General features: G+C 39.4%; 1 protein-coding gene across 1 annotated transcript in view; it reads right to left on the reverse strand.

Moving 5' to 3' along the window:
* LOC109463635 (carboxypeptidase D-like) overlaps nt 1-23,253 on the reverse strand; it is a 33,790-nt gene extending 10,537 nt beyond the window's left edge. Inside the window, exons 1-19 of the mRNA XM_019760495.1 lie at nt 22,946-23,253; nt 20,654-20,867; nt 19,273-19,735; nt 18,687-18,829; nt 17,404-17,573; nt 15,728-15,917; nt 14,809-14,920; nt 13,720-13,911; nt 12,470-12,744; nt 11,367-11,469; nt 10,106-10,248; nt 9,232-9,398; nt 8,366-8,733; nt 7,448-7,617; nt 4,853-5,063; nt 4,078-4,190; nt 3,431-3,539; nt 2,716-2,870; nt 278-444 (exon numbers count right to left, since the gene is read on the reverse strand). Of these exons, the coding sequence (XP_019616054.1) occupies nt 278-444; nt 2,716-2,870; nt 3,431-3,539; nt 4,078-4,190; nt 4,853-5,063; nt 7,448-7,617; nt 8,366-8,733; nt 9,232-9,398; nt 10,106-10,248; nt 11,367-11,469; nt 12,470-12,744; nt 13,720-13,911; nt 14,809-14,920; nt 15,728-15,917; nt 17,404-17,573; nt 18,687-18,829; nt 19,273-19,735; nt 20,654-20,867; nt 22,946-23,109 (3,629 nt within the window). The 5' untranslated portion in view covers nt 23,110-23,253. The remainder of the gene's footprint in view (nt 1-277; nt 445-2,715; nt 2,871-3,430; nt 3,540-4,077; nt 4,191-4,852; nt 5,064-7,447; nt 7,618-8,365; nt 8,734-9,231; nt 9,399-10,105; nt 10,249-11,366; nt 11,470-12,469; nt 12,745-13,719; nt 13,912-14,808; nt 14,921-15,727; nt 15,918-17,403; nt 17,574-18,686; nt 18,830-19,272; nt 19,736-20,653; nt 20,868-22,945) is intronic.
* Between the last annotated feature and the right edge of the window lie 1,312 nt (nt 23,254-24,565).

The following is a 24,565-nucleotide window of genomic DNA, read 5'->3' on the forward strand; positions in this document are numbered from 1 at the left end:
ATGCGACCGTGCGAGTAGGAGAGTCTTCGGTAGAAGGTAGAACGATAGAAGGTACGTCATTTTCTCTAATTCCAACAAAAATGCAATTATGGCATGCGCTTTATACTAGAGAAATAATTCAAAACAATAGTTGACCAGTTTGTCGATAGAATTTGTTGGAAATATTACATCGAGGAAGGGGGAGGGGGGATGGTCTTACGTCTTACGTCCCTGCATATCCGTGACCGTTACAAGGCATTATGGTAAGTGTGAAATTGGTGAATAATTCAGTCAGTACCTGTACAACTTGGTTATGTTTGGGAACTGTTTTGTTACATCAGTCAGCATCTGCTGCATGTCTTCATATCCGTGGTAAGTCAGTGTCTCTTCCCTGACCAGGACAAACTCTAGCTGCCTGGTCTGTCCATCCTCCACATGTACCTGCTTAGTCTCACTGGAAAAACCCTGGGGAGGCATGGAAAATACTTAATTAGGCCACACCAATTTAATTTGTTGATTCTCAGACATTTTCAGAAAAAATCAGGAGCAACAGGGTGAAAAAAACAGGCCAAGGCACCCCATGATAGCTGGAAATGCTAGTATGAGCCATGAAGTGAACATACCGGGCTGGTATATAAATTAAATGAAAACAATAGATTTTGAACTTTTAATGAAACAAAATTGCATTGTTTTTTTCTTCATTTTTTTCTGATTTGCACAAAAAAAAAGGATTCTGGTTCTGAATCAACTAAAAAATTTTGCCCTAATAGTTGAGAAAAGTTAGTTTCTTCCTACAGTTCCTACAGTATTTCTATCTATCTGAATGCAATAGTTTGATTCTAAAGTTCGAAATTCATTGTTTAAATATTAACCCAGCCTTTTGTGTTGACTTCATGGCTCCTATCGTAGCATTTGGGGCTATGATAGGAAGCCAGTACATGTTTTTTTTTAAATCTTTTTTCGGCCCTGTCACTTTTTTATGAAAAAATCCGAGAACAAACAAATTAAATTGTTGTGGCCTTACAACAGAAAAAATAGTCTTTATACCACAATGTAATTGTCATGAAGAAAAATGGCATAATTAATAAGGAATCTGCTATAAATTAAATCCATGTCTTATATCTTTGTATCCTACAGCATTAGAGCAAGGAGGTTTAACCCTAAACAGTACACCTGGGGTCCGCGCGGACCCCAGCACTATATATTCTGTAATATCTTTTTTGTTTCTAAAGATTTTTTCCTGAAATTTTAGGTAATTGTCACCCACAAAGTTGTCTCTCAATACAGTGCAGAAAATTCCGTTTCTACCATTTATAAAAAAAATTATATCATTCTGATTTTCTTTTGGGGTCCGCGCGGACCCCAGCCGGCTTTCGATCATAATGGATACACTGGCGTTCTTATACATTACCTTATTTCCGTTTTTATATGTTTTTATGCACTCATCGTATGTCTACCAAGTTTTCAGAGAATGGTGTGGTAATAGAATTAAATTTTAATAACTTTGGTGTAATTATGACGTCATATGACGTCAGAGCTAATAATATAGTCCGCCATATTGGATTTTGACCAATGACGTCATCAAATTAGCATATTATATGCATATTAAATGTTTTAACTTATATTTAATTATGTAAGATGTTATTAATGTTGGAAAAGAAGTGTACTTTAATATAAAACTCAGAAAATTTTTATGTTTAAACCAAAATTACTTCTATTTTCAAATAAACTTCCTACTAGAAACCAGTTGCCATGGCAACACAAAAAAACATCAACTTACTAGTATTAAACTAATATGAACTTATTTCCAGAGACATTTTAAGAAAGGTCTCCAAATTTGATACTTCTAGCGCAAGCCGTTTAGCCGCTATCTGAGATCAAAGTTGGGCCTCAAAAGCCCCTTCAGTCTGAAATGGGTTTAAAAAATTAATCGGGTATTTCTTCTTGTCTTCTTTTCTTCACCAAAAAATAGAAAAAGTTCAAAATGTATGATTTTTGTATGTAATGTGGACACAGAGGTTCCCACATCAGTTTGCAAAACAATTGAGCTTGTAGCATGTTGATAATTTCTAAAAATTAGCAAAAAACTGTTCTGGGGTCCGCGCGGACCCCAGGTGTACAGATTAATCAGTCCGGAAAGGTGTGCTGTTGAGGGTTAATATATAAGGGAAATTGTGTGAGATACTGTAACAGTTACAAAATGTACAGTCTGTCTATGAAAGCTGCCGAAAGATAATACTCATATTACTAATTACTATCAGTCACAACAAGCCAACTGCCAACTCCTGACTCCCAGAATATACATGTAAAGGCTACATGACATATAAGTGCAGGTGTATTGGTCCTTACACTGGCTTTATACCTGTCAGGTACATGCAAGTGCATGTGGATTGTAAGTTTGCTGTACTGACCATTACCAGTAGTACATTGAAAGTCTTTTAAAATTGTGCAAAGTCATCATTGTACGGACTTAACAAAAGTAATTATTACAAAACGCCCTTCGGCGTAACACACCAGCTTCGCAGGCGCGTCGGCAGCTAGCTATATCACACCGAATGACTTGTTACACTTAATCTTTGCACATTTGATTGCAGGAGTTGTTTTAAGGTTTCTAGTGATGATGCCACAACTGTGCTTGGTGGCAACGAGTTCCAGTCTACGATAGTTCTGGGGAAATACAAGTTTTTGAACACCTCAATTCTTGGTTGATAACTCTGACTCATTCTGTTTTCCTACCTCTGCCTCCACTCGAAGCCTGTGTTGTCCTAACGGCAGCATCTTGAAGGTTCCTTTCTCTGTGTTTACAGAAATGTTCCGTGGGTCTCCCTCTATAAACAACATGGCACCTGGTACAGGGCTGCCTTCCTGGTCTTGCACCATGGCATGGACACCTGCGATACATTAAATTTCACAAATTTTGTAACAGCAGTGACCAAACGTTAAGCAAGATTAAACTAATGTTAGAGGGAGTTACCAGACAGTATTTTTCAATCATATAAGACTTTAAGAAAGAACTACAATGTACTTCACAGTATACAATAAAGTTCCCACAACTTGTGAAGGCAAAGAAAGGTCTCTGAGCAGTACTCTTGAAAACCCTGCAAACACCCTCTAACTACACAATCCCATAATTACCTGCACCTACACTGTATATGTCTGAAGACAAATGTGGTTGAAAATTTGTAAAATACATTTTTATAATGCATGAAAATAATTTTAATTATTAACTGTGGTATAGGAGAAAAAATAATATTCTTGTTTTGTGTTCTTTTACATCTTTTGAACAATAATTGTTTGCCTTGGCATGCTCATCTCCCTGGATTTATGCCAAAAATATTCACACTAACCTGTAGTAAAATTACAAAATTCAGTAAATGCAGGAATAAAATGGACATTCAGAATTATTAAGAGAGGTATGGGGTTTAAAATGCAAAGTGTATTAATATGTTACCTTGTCGAGCTTGGCTCAAGAATCCCAGAAGTGGTTCTAAGTTTTCTCTCCAGATCTTAGGGACATCTTCCCTCGCTGGGTACTTGCAGCAAGACACATGGGCAGCAAGCTACAGAGTACACAAACACACATGTCAATAAAAAAGCTACAAGAAGAAGCAGCTTTGATTTAAAGACTCCAAGTCCCAAGACAGTCAGTTTAGTTTGTGACTGTATGACGATTGTATACAAGTGAATGTGATCAGGCCCTTACCAAATAGCTCATTCTCCCAAGTACAGTGTTCTAGCTAACCTGAATTTTTTCTGTCATATGAGTTTTGCTTGACAGCATTATTTCGAGCACCAAAACTGCAAAAGTATTAGAGGGGTCCCAAAATTGTGAAATTTTGAAATCTTGACTCTCTTGAAAGACTATATTTCCTGCATTTTAAGGGGCAAATTTTCCTGGAGGACTGATTACATTACACTATTTCAGAAATAGATTAAATTAATGCCTTCTCTTTCACGCAAATTTTTGTCTGTAAAAGATGACTAAAAATGGGAAAATTTTTTGTCCATCATCAGCGGCAAAATTTACAGATAGAAAGACGGACACTATACAACACTGCCCGGTCACATTCTTTCATATAATAGTGTCTTATTAATTACCATGGAAACATGCTCCTTGATGTAGGCATAGTCCAGCAAGGTGTTCTGTGTCTCCTTGAAAGAAGCCCCAACACTGATGCCTTCGTGAAATGTTTTATTGTTGCAAGATGAGCCTGCAAAGAATTAAAAATTTCTAACATTTACAGGCATGTCAAACATTATCAGTCATGAGATTTTTTGCTATCTTAAAGGCATCCAATTTTCATTCATAAGCAACTGCTATATGTACATGTAGCTAATACATTAATCTATATACATGGGACCCCTATCAATATAATACAATACTCTATTGTAATGCCTTTAACATTATTAAATTGTGCCTAGCCCTTATTGTTTGAGTAATTAGGATATGTTTGGTTTTATTCTACATTTTAGGTCTTATTCAATACATATTTTACTTGTTTGTTATTTCTGTACTTGCCATACATTGTCATGCAATAAAGTTCTTCTATAATAGCTAGTACATGTACCAGCAGCTTAAGTTTTTGGAACTGCTGGAGGTGTGTTTGATACATTAAAATGCAGCAAAACAAACATTCAATCAAATATGCAAACAACAAACTTTTACAAAATTCATATAATACTCCAATTGACACCTACATGACGTTATTGTATAATTATGTAGTACATGATAATACAACCATAAAATTATGAATTTCATACTGGCAAAAGCTCAAATTTCTGACTGTACCCACACTTCTCTTCTGGGTGAGTGCATGGTTAGCTACTGTATATGATCCACTCTTTCAGAATCTAGTAATTACACATGTTGTACCTTCCTGCATTGCAGGGTTGTTTTCAGCATACTCTCTCGCTATCTCTTGAAACATGAGGTTGTCCTGTGTGGTGGCACCGTCAGCTATGGACAGACCTTCCCGTGGGTAGTCCAGGGGAAACCTCATCACCAGCCCGCCTGCCTCCAGACTCAGGGCCAGGTCAAACTTGTGCTTCTCAAACCAGTCTTTTACTGTGGCTACCTGGGGGACCTGGTAAACAACAGGAAAACAACAGTTTTACCGTAAGGCCACAGCAAGTAAATTTTATGGATGATATCCTCCGCAGACTCCAAATGTAATGCGAGCGGGCTGAAAAAAACAAGGTCACCTTCAATTTAAAAATTTGACTCAGTCATTGTACAAATGGTTTTGATTTAGTGGAAACATCACATAATATTATACACAGCCAGCAGCACATATCACTGCATCAAACTAAGAAACAAAACATTAAATCAGAGCCTTTTTTTGTCTCCTCTCTTCATAGTTATCTGCCATCCATCTTCCAGCATGGCAACAGACATCTTTGCCCATTTTTGGCCTATTGATCACTGTCAGAAGGCAACACATTTTTTTTTCCAAAATCAGGTGAAAATTAATGCACGCGCTGATGTCATCCATAAAAATTACTTGCTGTGACCTAACTCTAATTTGGGGGTTTACATCAGTAACTGGTCATTAATTATCCTGATGGAGGCAACTGTTACTGTGAACAGTGGTTGTGTAACCTTTGCGTTGGAATAAAATTTAGCATGATTGTGTACTATCATATTGATCACTACCAAGTTGATAAACACAAATGAACTTCCATTATAAGGAAGCAATTTATAGCATCATCACTTTCAGCACCATGGACAGGCCCTATTTCTTTAAACACATAGGAAAACCCACTTTCAGCACCATGGACAGGCCCCATTTCTTTAAACACATAGGAAAACCCACTTTCAGCACCATGGACAGGCCCCTTTTCTTAAAACACATAGCAAAAACCCACTTTCAGCACCATGGAAGGATCCCATTTCTTTAAACACATAGGAAAACCCACTTTCAGCACCATGGACAGGCCCCATTTCTTTAAACACATAGGAAAACACCCACTTTCAGCACCATGGACAGGTCCCATTTCTTAAAACACATAGGAAAACCCACTTTCAGCACCATGGACAGGCCCCATTTCTTTACACACATAGGAAAACCCACTTTCAGCACCATGGACAGGCCCCATTTCTTTAAACACATAGGAAAACCCACTTTCAGCACCATGGACAGGCCCCATTTCTTTAAACACATAGGAAAACCCACTTTCAGCACCATGGACAGGCCCTATTTCTTTAAACACATAGGAAAACCCACTTTCAGCACCATGGACAGGCCCCATTTCTTTAAACACATAGGAAAACCCACTTTCAGCACCATGGACAGGCCCCATTTCTTTAAACACATAGGAAAACCCACTTTCAGCACCATGGAAGGGTCCCATTTCTTTAAACACATAGGAAAACCCACTTTCAGCACCATGGACAGGTCCCGTTTCTTTAAACACATAGGAAAACCCACTTTTGGCACCATGAACAGGCCCTATTTCTTTAAACACATAGTAAAACCCACTTTCAGCACCATGGACAGGCCCTATTTCTTGAAACACATAGGAAAACCCACTTTCAGCACCATGGACAGGCCCTATTTCTTTAAACGCATAGGAAAACCCACTTTCAGCACCATGGACAGGCCCTATTTCTTTAAACGCATAGGAAAACCCACTTTCAGCACCATGGACAGATCCTATTTCTTAAAATACATAGGAAAACCCACTTTCAGCACCATGGACAGGTTGCATTACTTTAAACACATAGGAAAACCCACTTTCAGCACCATGGACAGGTCCTATTTCTTAAAATACATAGGAAAACCCACTTTCAGAACCATGGACAAGCCTATTATCCATAGCATGCCAAAAATTGGGGGTTTTGGGGATCTTCATGGTCATTGGGAGCTTTTATGTGCTATTTTCTGAATTCATATAGACAGCATAGCTGGCCTGGTTGAATTACCCGCGTTCTTAATCAGAAAACAGCCGATGACCACCAAGCCCCCAGTTCTAAAGCCTGATACGGAGGCTAACACAATCAAACATGTACACACACACCCAAAACCATACACATGCAGCTCTATGCCAGAGATAAGTAGACTAAGACTTCATCCATGTACTACTGTTACAGTACTTGTGTACTTGATTGTAAATTGTTTGATATTGAACGTGACACACTGTTTAGAACAATCCACTTAGACAAACTGTATAAAGGTAGAACAAAGAAAGAGGTATTCAGTCATCTCATGTCCACCAGTAATGACCATACAATAGAAAAACTTTGTGACTTTATCTCCAGTTGCTTTAAAAAGAGAGAAGGCCTAGTTTAGTTTATTCTCTAGTAGCTGTTAAGACTTTTACATCATTCTGTTATTCTGATATCCTTGTATCCTATGTATCTTGTTACTCAGTGCGATGTACATGTTACATCACATTCTGATGTATGCATTTAGCCCCATGGGCATGAACATGCAAATAAAGATTCTATATAGTAACTAAATGACAATACCTCTGCCTGTGAGTCCAGTGTAAAGCGGTCATGAAGCCTTGTCCCTGTGTACTGTTCCCCTGTACAGTCGCCCTCTACCGCCTGGCTGAAGAATGACAGGTCCACTGCTGGCATCACATGGATGTGGGTGTTGTCTACTAACTCCCTTATCCTCTCATCTCTGTCATAACCTGTGCAAAACATGTAAGATCAATTTCAATTATGGTGCAGAATAATCAAAATGAATCCTTATAAAAGTTATCTGGCTATCTTGTGAGCAAAAGACAGTTACATGTTATTGCATGGTCTTTGTTCAAGTCCCTCATACATTAGAACCACAATGAAACATTTTTTCATGCATCATTTTTGAAATCAAATAAACTTCCAGAAGTCAAAAGAAGAACTGTAAAGTAACACCATTAATTCCATTTTCTACATTTTTCATCTATATTTGTCCTTCAATGTTGAGCTAAAGAGTATCAAAATATACATTGCTTCAATATTTAACTTTCCATTCATGTGAGGTTTATGTATATTGAAGGAGGTCCCTTCTGTTCAGAGTTGTTACAGTTTTTTTTCATCTACATGTAACAATGCTGTAGTTGATTAAAAGTTTGCCTGGTATGTCGACTTCATAGCAATTGGGGCTACCATGATCATAGGATGCCCAAGTCTATTTTTATTTTTTTTCGCCCTGTCGCTTAATATTTTTTCTAAAAAACTTTGAGGACTAAGACATCAAATTGGTGTGGCCTTAAAATCATGATTTTCCCCTGGGTTTAGAAGTTCCCTAGCAAATTTAGTGCATGTACCAGATTCTACTTAAAGTTAAACACTTTCTTCTGATTCAGAATTAGAGTCATGTAGTACTATGATGATGTTAACTGTTAAGAAACCTACTATAATATTTAAACTGTTAGCCTACACAATAAACCTTACCTTCCACCAGATGCCTAATGAGCCTTGTGAGGATCTCTCTTCCTATTGGCTCATCCCCATTCAGTCCACCAATCAGAGCCACATGTGGTTGAACCCTGGTGATGTCATCACCATCTCTTTTTCTCCTGGCCAATTGGCCAAATATCTCGACATCAACAACATTTTTGTTTGACATTTCTTCTATCTTTATGATACCGCGATGCTCTTTTGAATATTTCTTGACAATTTTAACAAGATCGTTGTTTGTGCTGTAGCTTGGTTCATTTGGGAGACTGTAGTCATTTTCTTCACTCCATGTCTGCAGTGTGAAGTTGAGCTGTGTGGCATCCCCTTCCCCTACAGTCACTTCTTGTGTGACACTTGGATATCTGCAAGGAGACAATGTCAGGACACACAGGATGAAATAATGACTTAAAATGTTTTTAAAAAAAATTTAGTGCTTATTTTGTTCATAGCTAAGAAGCCAATAATTATGAAGAAATTCAGTTTCATTCAGGGTGGTGCCAGACTACATGCAGTTCTATCACTTTCTGTCAGGGGGCGCAACTACACGTGACAGGGTCGGACCGCTTTTTCCACCCCCAACCGGACCGGTTTTTCCACCAACCCATTACTCTGTGACATAGTACGTGACATAATAATATGGAAGTACATTTAATTTATGACAGGACCAAAGCATACAGTGTACAATCATGTAGAAAGTGGCTGGAAGTTGGCATCATCATGATAGGTATGCTCCAATTTCCAGTAGATCATAGCTTCTTCTACTGAAACCTGGACCATGCAGGTAAGAATTTGATGACCCCATGCATTCACTTATGCAAGAAACAGAAAATAAGATGTTGAACTAGAATAAACTTCCTCACCCCTCTGCTGTTGCTGTGATTTGGTATGTTCCAGGGACCAGCAATCTCCAGTAGTCTCCCCCAGCTGCTGATGTCACAGTGTGGTTGATTCCATGGACCGTGATGGAGGCACCGGAGATCCCACTGCCATCAGTGGTCAGGACAAACCCTTTCACACCCTTGTGGACCTAACATTCCCACAGATAGAAGATATGGTCAACAAAAAACACAAAATACTTCCCAGAATTCTCTGATTTATAATTATATCTTCATCATCAAATAAAAGAATTTAAAATATCATGTCATTGGGATATTGCTTAAAGGTAGATTTTATTTATTTAGACTAGAATTCTTACCTCTGCTTTTTATTTCTAGTCTCCAGAATAAATCAATACTGACTGTCCATCACAATTAGCAGTTCAACCAATGAGAGAATGGCAATTTAGTTGTTTGACCAATCAAAGAGTGGCTTCATGTTCATCAAATATTTGCATGTCTATTTTTTCACTTTGCAGTGATTTTTTACATTTTGACAGAAGAGGGTGGGGGAACGAGATCTGTCTATTAAAGGACCAGACTGCTAATTCAATTTCGGACTAGTAGAAAACTAACATTTGCAAAGTAAATTGCATAATGTTTACCTTCACATATGGTCTGCTCTGTTAATTGTTACTCAAACACATTCATATTATGGTCAGACAGGAGTCTAAATCCCTCCTGCTATAAAATTGCAACATTATGTAACCCAACACCAGTTACCATCATGGTAAAAAACGTCAACAAATCAGGTCATTGGCCAGGTCAGAGGTCACTGTTTGGAACAGAAGAAGAAGAGGAAACGTAGCAAAAACAATATGTTTTCCTTCAGTAAACATAAATAGGCAGAAACATTTACTTGTTTGATGAACTCCACCAGAGCCTCTTTATTTGCTTGCCAGTACTCGGGAAGGTCACTGCCATACGGAAACTTCACACAGCCAAGTTCAATGGCAACTTCAAAGTCATCAGTGTTCAGGTAGACCCAGTCCTGCATAACACCTGGGGAATGGAGGATGGAGTTTATAACATCAGTCACTTTATCTGTACCAGTCACCCTGGGGGGCGAGGGGAATGTAGGTTAACACATGAGGATATAATCCAAAGATGCACAACACATGAGGACACATATTAAGCATCATCCAGAACAGAAAATTGCCATCCTCAACAGAAAAAGCAGATGGTTTGAGCGTGGGGTCAAAGTAGCATATCAGAGCCCTCTCCCCTTCTTTAAACCGCGACCAAGGCCGCCACCAACTACCCCCCATATACAACATCCTCATCCAGTCACGTGACCTGTGCTGACCTTTCAACCTCGGGTCAAGTGACTGCCCTCCTCATAAGCTAAAGAAAGATGGTGGATGCCATCTGAAAGCTCCTACGCTTACAGAACTTTGTTGTGAGTAACAGTTTTAAATCCTTCCTTGTACTATGGAATGTAGGTTGAACGTGAGTCTGCAAGCTGTACATGTCTGAAAGACATTTTCAGCAGTAATACAGCCAGTATCCTCTCAAATCTACTGCCTTAAGAGTCAGTTACTGTAGATTTTTAGCATCACCCATTCTAATATTTTGAGGGTCTCCGATCTCCATCCGTTGTAAGATAGATTTTTAGGTGAAAATATGTTCAACTCTCTGACAGTTGAGAATTTCAGCTACCTTCTGGTAAAGGTCATTAACATGGTGGTTTGAGTGAAACAAATAGAAGTCTACCTTTAGTCTAAGTGGAATATACCTACAGGGCTCGAAATACTGGGGGCATGTGCACCTTAGATTTTGTCTAAAGGACATTTTCAGCAGCAGTACATCCAGTTACTCTCAAATTACTGCAGGATTTTTAGAGACTGAGACCAATGTTTCTGATGGTCTATTATCCCCATCCATTGTAAGAAGGTACATGTATGTTCAGGCCAAAAATACATTAGACTCTCTGACAATTCAGAAATTTAGGTTTATAGGACCTAGCTGGTGCTACCAACTGCCCCGGCTGAGGGGTCTAGACTGTTTTTTTTATCTGTTTCTACTCGCTCCTCCTGTTTCTTACATAACAAAGGTCATTAACACTGTGATGCTGGCTGAAACAAATTGAAGTTACCCAATAGACATATACATGTACCTACCAGGCACGTTGTACCAGGCTGCACCGTTAGTGATGCCGTCCTGAAAGTACTCGTCTGGTTTGATGTCATCACAGGGGTGGCCATTGTGCATGGTGGGATGTGCCTGCAAGAATTACATTTAAGTGTCATCTACACCAACAGAAGGTTGTGTTTTCTGTGCCATTTGTTTGTGGGTGGGTGTTTGAGTGTGTTTGTGAACAGCAGAACTTGAGGTCTAGATTGATCTTCATGAGATGGTATGTCACAGGGTTGGTTAAAGCAAATGCAAGGAGGTTTAACAAGAAACAAGTTAGTTTGATATTGGGCCACCTTACTATACAGTGCTTTCCACTTTATTGAAGCAGCAACTTTTAAGAACTGGTTTTCATATCTCGTGGTTTGGTTATACATTGTACATGTACCATGGACGTGATATTTTACAGTACATTACCTTACTGTTACCGCCTGCTGAATGACAGTAATGTTACAGCTGAACTATAAGTCATGATGGTAGTGATTTTATAGGATTTATGACTTGTTTTAAATTCTTATTTGTAATGTATAATGCGAAGAAGTCTAAGTTTTAAACTACCTGTTTGTGTAACGAAACCACAATTCAGCACTTGTGCTGCAAACTGAAGGTTTTTTTATGTTGAATAAACCATTCTCTCTCTCTATTTTGGTGGAAGATAGCTTCTGAATAGGGAATAAGATGTAGATTTGGAACTGAACGGGCCTTTCTGTTGTGGAAGACAATAACTCAAGAAGGGATTGATGGATTGTCATAATTTTTGTTGGTTCTCTGATTTGCCAACTTTCTTAATTTTTTTCTGATTCAAAAAAAAAAAAAAACCCAAACATTCCAGGCTCTGAATCAACTCCAAAATGCTCATATTTTCGCCCTAAGAGTTTAAGTCCCTTTGTTGTTAATATAGTTTTTCCATCTATCAATGCAGTGCCTTGATTAAAAGTTCGAAACTCATTGTTTGAATGTTCAACATTCTTTTGAAAGACAGCTTTTTCAGCTAACTTGTCATAACCTTCTTGGGTAAGAGGCAAAGATACAAAAGAACCTAACAATCATAAATCATTGGAGAAAACTATAGTATGTAAATCATACATACCATGGAGTATGACTTAGCTAGCTGCTGGAAGATGGCATCATCAGGACATTTACTGTACACCGCATGGCCCTTTGGTGAGTCGTCAAACGGATAGTCAGCGACCAGGTTTCCCCCATGCAGGCTGGCAGACAGAACGAAGTGGACTCTTTTTGCCCACTCCATGACAGCCGTGGTCTCAGGCTGGGAGTTCTCCACACCGAAGTACTGGTCAGGGAAGTTCCGGTTCAGGTCCACTCCGTTGGCGTTGGTCCGTCCAGTGAGACCCCGAACATCACCTGGACAAACAAAGATTGGAAGTCTTTTTGTTTTGTTTATCATTACAACATCAACAATTATCACTTTTCGTCCCCATCACTATCTACATGTAGTAAGAATCTTGGCCTTTAACCTAATTTACACGCAGGCAAAAACTTAGGAGTACAAAAACTGTATATGTACACTAATGTAGGATAACTGCATACTATGTCAAAATTTTCCTAGAGCATGTAAATTGGCCTGCTTTGTCCTACCTACCTTCACATCATACACCAGCCCTCAAGGTAACATAGGATCTAAAACACTGTGTTGAATTGATGTACGTCAAAGCAAGCCAATTTACACGGAGCAAAATTCAAGGTATCCAGTTTTGTATGCTAGTGTGCATATGCAGTTGAGTGCCTCTTGTTTTTGACTGACTTTTTGGAATGACAACTAGACTAAGTACATTGCGTATAGAAATTTTAAAAACTAAAAGTTATGTTAGTTAAGACATAATGCCTGGTGGTTCCATGTTTAAGGACAGACACACCTATATTTTTCAAGAGGCACTTTAAATATCCAACCACACTTATTGAAAAGAGCAGGGATCCTTCCCGGTGTGAGTGGTTCAAACCTTACAGTCTGGTCTCAGGGTTGACATCTTTGAATAGGTGGTATTCACCTGTTAAGTCAATCTTCCACAAGTTAATGGTAAAGCTTCATATTAAATAAATTGGCCTATGGAGATATATATTTTACGATGTCATGTAAAATTTCAGCCTCCTACAATATTACTGGATTACTGTAATTCACTTTGTCTTGGAAGCAAAATTTCGCAGTCGAGTAGCCTAATTTTCAAGGTGGTGGGAGAGGGGTAGAAGAGCAAGAGAAAAATGATTTGACAATAATGTGATTATGATAAGTTCATGGTACAGAAAAACTGTGAAAACTGTGGACAAAAAAGTACCGTAAAAAACTCAGGACTTACAGTATCTACATTTTGTACAGCCTACCTTCCTGAGCTATCTCGTACCCATCAGGGTTCATGGAGGGCAGGATGTGGATCCTGGTGCTGTCCACCAGTGCTGTCAGGTCAGCGTCCTTCCCATAATTCTCACACAGCAGCTGGATGAGCAGCAGCAGCACCTCCCGCCCAACAACCTCGTTACCGTGCATGTTCCCAATGTACTTAAACTCTGCTTCTCCTGGATGTACAAAGGAAACAAAATTAATACAAAATTGTAAATAAGACCTTCAAGGTAACATTTGAAAAGCAAAAGCATAATGTGTACCTTTACATGGTCCAACCTAACTCTGTCTATTCTTAGATTATTTATATATAGTGCTGTGACATTTGAATGTATAAAGAAGAAAAAGGAGTGGGCCCAGAATAGTTCCTTGTGGCACTCCGGTTATGACCTTGGTGGATTTAGATCCTTCGCCATCAACAACAACTGTCTGGGTTCTCTGTGTAATTTTAATATTTTATCAATGCAATATACGTTCGTGAATCAATGTAATTTTATTGATAGGTGTTGAAACGTAATTTTCCACATTTCATGTTAATTAGCAAACTAGGTATTTCAGGGACCACTTCATGTTGTACGTCTGCTATTTGCTAATAAAGTCATATCGTAAGAAAAGCTTCCAACCAAAGTGGGAGCTGACCAGAGATGCTGTAATGCTTGAGCTAATACTCAGCAAACGCATGTGGGGCACAGTATCCAATGCTTTACTGAAATCAAGCACTACAATGTACATGTATAGCGTCAACTGATCCTGACACTAACCTGGTTCATGTACCCCCGGCTGGTCTGATATCTCCATCACCAGTAGATCTCTTCCCTCCACTGACTGTCCTATACTGCACATACATGTACATGTGTACTAACCTGGTTCATGTACCCCCGGCTGGTCTGATATCTCTATCACCAGTAGATCTCGACCCTCCACTGACTGTCCTATACTGTACATACATGTACATGTACATGTGTACTAACCCGGTTCATGTACCCCCGGCTGGTCTGATATCTCCATCACCAGTAGATCTCTTGCCTCCACTGACTGTCCTATACTGTACATACATGTACATGTGTACTAACCTGGTTCATGTACCCCCGGCTGGTCTGATATCTCCATCACCAGTAGATCTCTTCCCTCCACTGACTGTCCTATACTGTACATGCGGGTGATGTCTGGGTAGGTCTTGGCAAACTACAGCATGGAAAACACACACAAGGGGATGTCTTTCATTCAAAAAGATGAAGAGGAACTTAAGCATGGTTTGACTTTGGTCAAAACAGATTGTCAATTTCTTGTGCAAAAGTTGTGCAATTTTCTTGGTGAATTGTAGTTCTAAAGTAAATAATATGATGACATTATGGAATTTTTGTATTAGGTACATTAAATTTTGTGCATTGTACATAATTTTATACATGTATGCATGCATTCTAGTACATTGTATTTCTAGATAATATGGATGAAAAAACTGGAATGATGTAGAATCCAAACTACATTTTAATACATTCATAAATGAACTAAGTTGAACTGTCTGACTGGGAAAAAGCTTACAGGACATCCTGAAACCACTGAATAGAATGAAAGAAATCTTAGTTTAAAACCATAATCTGTTCTAAGAATCAGCTCATTTCGGGTTAGGGTTAGTTAAAGAACAATGAAACAAAAATAACTAAAATCTACGGTAGTTGTCTAAAGCTATAGCTATGTCTAAAACTATGTCTAAGGGGTTTGATTTGACTTCTCTTTTTTAGACCATGGAAGACGTAATGTCCCACCTTTTCCAAAATTAGTGGGTTTTGGGAAGTTAAAGGAAGAATAGTTTTTTCTTTGTCTGTAAGTTTAGTAAAATTGGGATAAATTGTAGAAGTTTGAATAGTCAACTCATTTAGAGCGTTGCTATGAAAGGAGTAGTTTGAGATAAAGTGTAATATAAATAAATATACAGTCAAGCGTATTGACTACAGCTGATCAAAAAATTAAGAACATGTCATATACACTGACCTTGGTCATAAACTCTTTCATTTGCTGGTAGTTATGGTGTTTGATCTGTGGAGTATCCTCAGGCTGTTGTATGGAGCTGAGTGTGGTGACAGGTGGGGTCTGCTGAACTCCCACGGCATGTAGGGTAAAGTTGAGTTCTGTAGCCTGGTCAGCCTCTACTGTCACATCTGTGAAGGTTTCACTGGTGTACCTAACATGGAAACAACAAATTGTCAATGCAGACCATCAGGAGGGCCTGTATGGGGGTAGTGATTACAAATTACGCAAACATTAATTAGACCTGACTCTTAGGCTCTTTTAGGAATTAGACTCTTAGACCTGATTACAAACCATTTACCGCTCATGTACTGATTACGAATTACGATGTTTTTTGTGCGGCTTCCTACGAATTACGAAGACTAAAAAAGACAGTGATTACGACTTATGAAAAAGGGCATGCAGGTCCTCCGAGAGGTCGTATGCTACCAGCTATACACTACAGAAAACTGCTACATTCTGTAGAATTAAATATATCTTTTAGCTTCAGCTGAGCTTTCTATATCTGACTTCAAGGAATTTTTCAGCAATCTTGAGGGGGTCAACGAGTTAAGGTGCATTGAAAAGTGAAAAAGATTATAGAGAGTTGGAAGTTCTCCATATTCTTAGCACTAATAGCAGTTTGAAAACTCCATACTTGTGAAAAATCATGTGCTCCAGAACTAGTTGGGCTTCTTTACACCCCAAAATTAAGTTCAGGCAAGTACATTGTATGTACATGTCCTCACGGCCCAATTTTGAAATGGTTTGATGTCAACCTTTAACCAAAATGATGGACTGGTGTAAGAGACGAGAACTTGACTTTGAGATACGTGACAGTAAACTGTATACAATGTAAGATAAGGCCACACCAACTTAATTTGGTGTTGTTTTTTTTTCAGAAAAATATAAAGCGAAAGGGAAAAAACACAGGCCAAGGCAGCCCATGATAGCCAGAAATGTTACGATATGAGCCATGAAGTCAACATACCAGGCTGGTTTATAATAAAAACAATAGATTTTGAACTTTTCATGAAACAAAGTTGCATTGCTACATAATTGAAAAACTTTAACAACGAGGAAGAAAAGGACTTTCTTCAACCGTTGGGGCCAAAATATGTCCTTCATTCATATTGAGCATTTTGCAGTTGATAGAACCTAATTTTTTTTTCTGCAAATCAGAAAAAATGGATAATGCAAATGAGAAATTAAATGAGTTAAGTTCATAACCTTGACATAGTGCTGCATACCGGTTCACTGGACTTGGATCCGGACTTGTAAAAATGTTTAGGTTCAAGTCCAGAAAAACCTAAAAGTCAAGAACCGAGTCCGGACTTATTATCATAAAAGACCATTTCACATACCCCTTTTCTTTCCAAACCACCTATAACCTTCCGTAGATTACAAAATCTTTGCTGCAAAATGAAGAAAACATTGCCATCGGGCATCGTCAAGTACTGGCCTCCATGTTATGTGGCCAAAGTTTCACCCAGACAACATTGCAAGGTTGCCAACATGCAATTTTGTATATGTTATGGGTTTAGGTCCAGACTTTCAAGTCCGGAACTGAACCTAAACCTCTGGACTTGAATCCGGACCTGAACCTAAAATTGGGTTTAGGTATGCAGCACTACCTTGACACAGATACAAAAGAATCATACCCCTGTGCACTGGCAATGATGGTGTAAGTCCCAGGTACCAGCAGTCTCCAGAAGTCCCCATGACTGGCTGTGGTAACATTGTGGTCTATACCCACCACTGTGATGGTGGCATTCTCTATCCCCTGGTTTGTGTCTGAACTCGTCACAAAACCCTTCACTCCCTTGTGTGCCTGGAAAAAGATAAACACAAAAGTTAGAAATGCCCGTAGAGGGCCGAAACCCGCGTGGCCGCCCAAAAAAGAGATGGGTAGACAGTATTAGGGAAAACATCAAAAGCTTGAAACTGCAGAAGGCCAACCCGCTAGACAGAAGCAGCTGGAGAGCAGCTATTAGACCCAAACGACACCCCACGACGTCCAACCCTTGTATGACGGGGAACAACGGACGTTTAGCCGTGCAGTGAGTGAGTGAGTGAGTGAGTGAGTGAGTGAGTGAGTGAGTGAGTTAGAAAACTTGGTTTTGAGAGCACATATCAAGCAGAACGTACTGCAACTGCTTGAATTATTAGTACCTTTCATGTATTCTGCATGGGACTTAAGCTAACATCTTGTTTAAGGTGTACTTGCATATTTACGGTCCACTAATATAGAGATGGTGGACGATATAAACTCCCTGGCACTTTTGATCAATTGCTTACGTCACGTATCAGTAAAGTCTCGCGTGAATAAGGTCACGTGTTTGTAAACCATAACTCTCGCGAGATCACATTGTGAAGTGATTGGTCATTAATTATCCTGATGAAGGCGACAGTGGTCGCTGAAAATTTGATCCATGTAAATAGTGAGTTGGAATAAAGTTTAACGTTTTACTAAATGTAACATCATATGAAACAGGATATTCAATCTTGACAAGATGACAGTTATGTTAATCCACAAATGTTATTAATCTCTGATAAGGCCACACCAATGTAATTTGTTGTTCCTTGGATTTTTTCACAAAAAATCAGGAGCGACAGGGCGAAAAACAGGCCAAGGCACCCCATGATAGCCGGAAATGTTACAATATGAACCATGAAGTGAACATACCAGGCGGGTTTATAATTAAAATAATAGATTTTGAACTTTTAATGAAATAAAACTGTATTGTTACAATCGGAAAACCTAAGAACTAGGAGGAAAATTTTTTTCAACCGTTGGGGCCAAAATATGTCTTTTTTTTTCATTGAGCATCTTGAAGTTAATTTAGAACCCCCAAAATTTTTTATTTTTCTTGCAAATCAGAAAAAAATGGACAGGGCGATCTGAGAAGCAACAAATTAAACTGGTGTGGCCTAAAATCCATACCTCTGCGAGATATGCGAGGAGAGCTGGCCTGTTGTTGTCCCACTCCTGTTCCAGGTGGTCAGCTGTAGGGTACTTACAACAGGACAGCTCCAGGGTGATCTCAAAACAGTTGCTGTACAAGTAGTTAAAATCCTGCATACCACCTAGGGTAGAGGGAGGAGAGAAACATCTGTGAAGAGGGTGTGGATAGTTTGATTCTGCAAGGATCTTTCAGGCTAACATTTCTTAGTATGGCTAAACACTACTTCAGAATCTGCTTCATGATATTGATAAATACATAAAATTAGACACAAACATGGAACTGACTAATTACAGTAATATATTGAACGTATTCACAGGTAATCTCACAATTGTGTAGAATATAAATAAAATATAAATAATCTAAAATTTCTGTATTTGGTGACAGGAGTAGAGCAGACCATGAAATTGCAACATTATGTAACCCAACACGAGTCACCATGGTGACCAACGTCAACAAATCATGTCATTGGCCAGGTCAGATGTTAGTGTTTGGAACAGAAGAGGAAGAAACTGAGTAAAAACAATATGTTTTCCTTCGGTAAACATAACAATAGTTGTGACTGACCTGGTACGTCGTACCACTTTGCCCCGTTAGTGATACCGTCCTGAAAGTGTTCCCACATGTCACAGCCCCTGTTGTTATGCATGGTCAGGTGACTGTTGGCGTACACGTGTGCCAGGTGTTTGAAGACGTCGTCATCCGGTGCCTTGCTGTAGATCCCGTCTCCGTGTCGCGCCGAATCGTCAAACGGGTAACTCGCCACCAGGTCGCCGCCATGAAAGTTCCCCGAAAGAACAAACTTATTTTCCATCACCCACTTCATCATATGCACGGTTTCCGGCTCGAAGTTTGAATCCAGGTAACTCTTAGAGCTGAACTGGTCGGGGAAGTTTCGATTCAAGTCGACGCCGTTCGCGTTCTCTCGTCCGAGCGTCCCGCCACATTGCCCCTCTTTCGCCCTCTCGAAGCCGTCTGGGTTCATACTGGGCATGATGAAGATGTTAGTCGTGTCCACAAGTTGAGTCACCTGGGAAAAAACACTGACATTTTAATACACAATAGGCAATCTAAGAATATCAACTTGAAGTTCTTAATTAAAAATGTTTAAAATGACTAATAGCTAGAATAATAGAATAGTAGCTAATACCCGCACAGAAAAGAACAAGAGATACTAGTCATTGCCTGCATGATCAAGAGTTATTTTAAATGATTGAGGTGTTCAAAAAGTTGTTTTTTTCCCCTAGAACTACATGTATATCAGAGTAGTATACAGTAGGGATATTAGCTATAGAGAGCTTTAAACAATGTTTAGAGTTACAATGTAGATGTTCAAATGTGTAAGAAGTAGTTTGGTATAGCCAGCTGCCGCCACACTGAGTGCCAGCGAAGCAGGAGTGTTATTACATAGGGACAGTTATACCGGCTATACAGATACAGACTATGAAAAATTGTGTATGATTAATGTTTATCCATAGAAAATTTAGGCCTATAATGTTAACAGTAACTAGCTAATTGGTGATGCATACCATCTTGTAAGAATGTTTAGGTTCAAGTCCAAAAAAAACTGAAGTCAAGAACCGAGTCCAGACTTATTACCATAAAAGACCATTTCACATACCCCTTTTCTTTCCAAACCACCTAAAACCTTCCGTAGATTGCAAAATCTTTGCTGCAAAATGAAGAAAACATTGCCATCGGGCATCGTCAAGTACCGGGCTCCATGTTATGTGGCCAAAGTTTCACCCAGACAACATTGCAAGGTTGCCAACATGCAATTTTGTATATGCCATGGGTTTAGGTCCGGACTTACAAGTCCGGAACTGAACCTAAACCTCTGGACTTGAATCCGGACCTGAACCTAAAATTGGGTTTAGGTATGCATCACTACTAGCTATACAATGTACTTTACAATGTAGGTTTTATCAAAATAACAGCTATATATTACCTGGTCATCCTGCCCATACTTCTCACACAGATACTGGATGAGGAAGATGAGGACTTCTCTGCTGATAGCCTCGTTGCCGTGCATGTTACCGACCAGCTTGACCTGGGGCTCGCCCGGTTCTGTCTGGTCAGGTCTGTCTGTGACCTGCATGACCCAGAGGTCACGACCCTGCACACTTTGACCTATGCTGAACAGCCGTGTGATGTGGGGATACCTGCAAATGAACAGGACAGCAACGGTTTACAATCACATAACATTACAAGACACTCTGTTTAAGTTAATCTCCAAGTAGCCGCGGTGACTGTTGCAGGGCTTCTCTTGCTTGCAGTCTTTTACAGTAGTCCTAACAACAGTCGCGGAGCGGTGCATTGGGCCAAATGAACAAACATGCGGAACACTTTGAGACCGAAGTTTGCACGTCCCCAGATTCCTAACAGCCTTACCTAATGTGCCGGGGTGTTTTGTGCGTCAACCGGCCCCTGCGTGACTCGTACCGCCACTATTTGCGATTGCTCCCCATGTAAAACGTAACAGTTCTACATAGAAGGTAGAGGAATGTGTTTATTTACGAGTTACACTCCGACAGCCAGACAGGAACACCCACAATGTGGGTGAAGTGAACTCCTGCCAAAAACTTTGCACCTACATGTACTTACAAATTGGCTGAAATGTGTCAGAGTGATAATGTAATTGTTCAAAGTAGAATATCAGTTTTGTGGCAGATTTGTGGGGCGGACAATGGATACAGGCAGCCAGAGAATCTGCTTGGAGATTATCTGTTTGTGACTTTTTTGAATTAAACTTAAAGCATTCAAAACAATTAATATATTTCAGGTTGAAAAAACTATAAAATATTCTGGACTAGGAAATCTGTACATACGATATTGGCATTTACTGCAATTGTCTCCATCTCCCCCTACATGTACAATGTACAAGGTGTGTGTTATCAATACCTGTTAGCATATGGTCTCTATGGGTCTGCCTATTTTCCGGAATACATCAGAATACACCAGAATATGCATAAAATGGAGCGTGAAATCTACTACTGTAACAGTAACTATAAGATATTAGTACTAGTAACGTACTTGTATGCATGGACCTGGAACAAGAAATCACTGGGTGAAATTAATTAGTGATCCCGGCCCGTCTTGAGTAACACCGCACAAAAGCAGACAAGTTAATCTTGATCCTCAAGTACAGTCAGTTAGTAATTTCTAATGATATGCCCAGAAAAATATCTACTTCATTTATGCCAACACCAATACTAGTAGCAACCAGTGTGATGTTATAATTAGCGTATCATACTAGTAATTCTTTATTTCGGTAAAATTGATCTTTAAATATCTTTCCTCATTATAATTATGACTCCGCTAAACAAACAAGTTGTGTTAAATCCATAATGAAAACATTTACAACTCAGAAATACCATGTGTTTTCTGATCGTATCCGGGACCACGTATACGTTATCTTTTGCCAAATTACAGCAACCTCATGTTTATCAATGCAGAGTGTATTCTGGTAGATATCACTCTCTTTTATGCATATTCCGGTGTATTTCAGTGTATTCCAGTGAATAGGCAGACCTGAGTCCACCACCCCTACTAGTACTTGTTTGCTACCTGTTAGCATAGTCCACACCTACGCCTACACATAGCAAGTATGCAAAAGTAACGCCTTCCACGTACACTGGTGTTCCAGTGCTGATTCAGCGGTCAAACTTCCGTCAGCACTGGAACAGAGTGCTCATGTAAAAGTAAATTCAGCACTTTTAACCAGCTGGCCAAAGCATCAAAGTGATATAAACCTAATCACTTTAACACATCACAGTCGTTCTGCAAGTAAGTGCAAACCGGATGCATGAATAGGCACAGTCAGCAGGAGGCGTGTGGCCGAATGAATGCCTTTCTGACTGGCTAGATGTGTGATAATCCACCACAGTAAAATGAATATCCCTAATGATAATTTGATGGTTCCCGGGCAGGAGCACTGTGGCGTTCCTTGAATAGGTTTGCCCCGCCCCGGGGTGAGTGCCAGCAGAGGTTGGGTTGGGTGAAAGAAGAATTCCAGTGCAAAAAAGAAACCCCAATAAAAAAAGTCTAAAAACACGCCAAAAAAAAAAAAACCGAAACCCAAACCTCAGCCTGGAGAGTAGATTTAACAAAATTTTATCAAACCAAGGACATTATACACTGTGTATAATGTCCTTGATCAAACACACAGTACCAGTGTTGAAAAAGAAGGGGCCGTTACATAAATGTTGCGCTACACTGTGTTACCTGTACACTGCCATACCTGTTAGCATAGTCTTGCAGCTGTGCTGACATGTCGACAAAGTCATGGTAGTGAGTCGTGTCGATCTCTCTTCTAACCAGGAGTCCTTCCAAGTTCACGGATACAGGAAGAAACAACAGAAACGTCACCACAGCACGGCCCAGGACGGCCCACGACCCCGCCATTTTCTCTCGCTCAATCCAGCAGGGCTGGAGCGGAGAATTAATGTCGTAAGAAACTCCGAAGCTGGTCTGTTGAGAGTTGGGAGCAAGTCGTGTGGAACAGGAAGAAACTTGACGAATGTGTTGTAAAAACTTATGCAGCCTGAAGCTGGCAGCTAATTTTCAGCCTCTGATTCAGACTAGGACTGACAATAGCCTCCGATTCGAGGGCACGTGGTCATACCTTGTCACCTGCGTCCTCGTTCCTTTACGACATCACGAAAGAAGATCTTGTTAGGAGGACTTAGATATAAAATGGTAATAAAAATCATTTATATTATTGATACAGCGTCTGATTGAAGACTAGTCATACGCACGGCGAGATTCTGCAATCTGTTACAGCGACATCTAGCTGTTCTCATGAAAAGTGCAATGATTCTGACGTAAACTCAGGTCATAGGTCGTTTCACATATGATGCACGGTCGGTGACTAGGGTGCGGGTGAGAATCATATTTTTATGGTCCTGTGGTTTTCTATATTAATTATATCTAACGAATTCATCTTAATATTGTTATTTGTAGTCATTGAAACAGGTTAAGTCCCCCTTGGGCAAATGTTGGATGTTATTTTGCAAGGTAATGAGCGGCCTAAACGGGACGAACGTTCCACCCGAACGTAGACTAATATAATTTTGCAGGTACTTTGTACTGGTACGGGTATGAATGACTCATAAATAGTATAAAGTCCAGGTACATATTTTTCTTCTTAATAGCTCAGAGATTTGTCATATTAATTTTATATTATTGCAGGCTATATTTTAATATTACAATACAGAAGTATTGTATTGGGTGGTTGTCTATGGGTTTGTGTGTATGTTTGTCCGAACGGAGTAAATTGACAGCACTTGGGTAACACAGTGTGGGATCAAAAGGTCAGGCACAGGAAATGGGATGAACATGACTGTCAAAGAATCTGTCCAGGAGTAAGGAGGAATTAGAGGTAGACATGGGGGAAATTCAGGAAGCTGATCGCGAGGATTGCTTGACAGGGCTCGAAATACTGGGTGCATGTGCACCTTAGTGCACCCAAATTTGGAGCTGTGCACCTAATTCTTTTCTGTGGGTGCACCAGTGCACCCAAATACTTTCTTAGGTTTTCGTATGTAAAGAACAAAATATGTTAAATGCATTTAATTATACAGCGTATTCTTAACATCCAAGTATCATAAGAATAATGAAATTATTGTTGTTGTACTTTTCTTTAGAAAAGAAACATACAGGTATTAATTTTTGCTGACATTATAGAGTACTTATTTAGAATTGCCCAGATTAAAATACACCATGAAAATTGGTTGTTCCAAGGGCATTATCTTGGTTGTTCCAATAAATTTACTAGTAGGTAGACCCAAAATTCTTCTGGTAAGTCTGAAATCTACAATTTCTTGTACATTTCAACATTGGCTCAATTGTATTTGTAACA

The sequence above is a fragment of the Branchiostoma belcheri genome, unplaced genomic scaffold, assembly GCF_001625305.1.
Source record: "Branchiostoma belcheri isolate BF01 breed outbred unplaced genomic scaffold, Haploidv18h27 scaffold129, whole genome shotgun sequence".
NCBI classification, from domain to species: domain Eukaryota; kingdom Metazoa; phylum Chordata; class Leptocardii; order Amphioxiformes; family Branchiostomatidae; genus Branchiostoma; species Branchiostoma belcheri.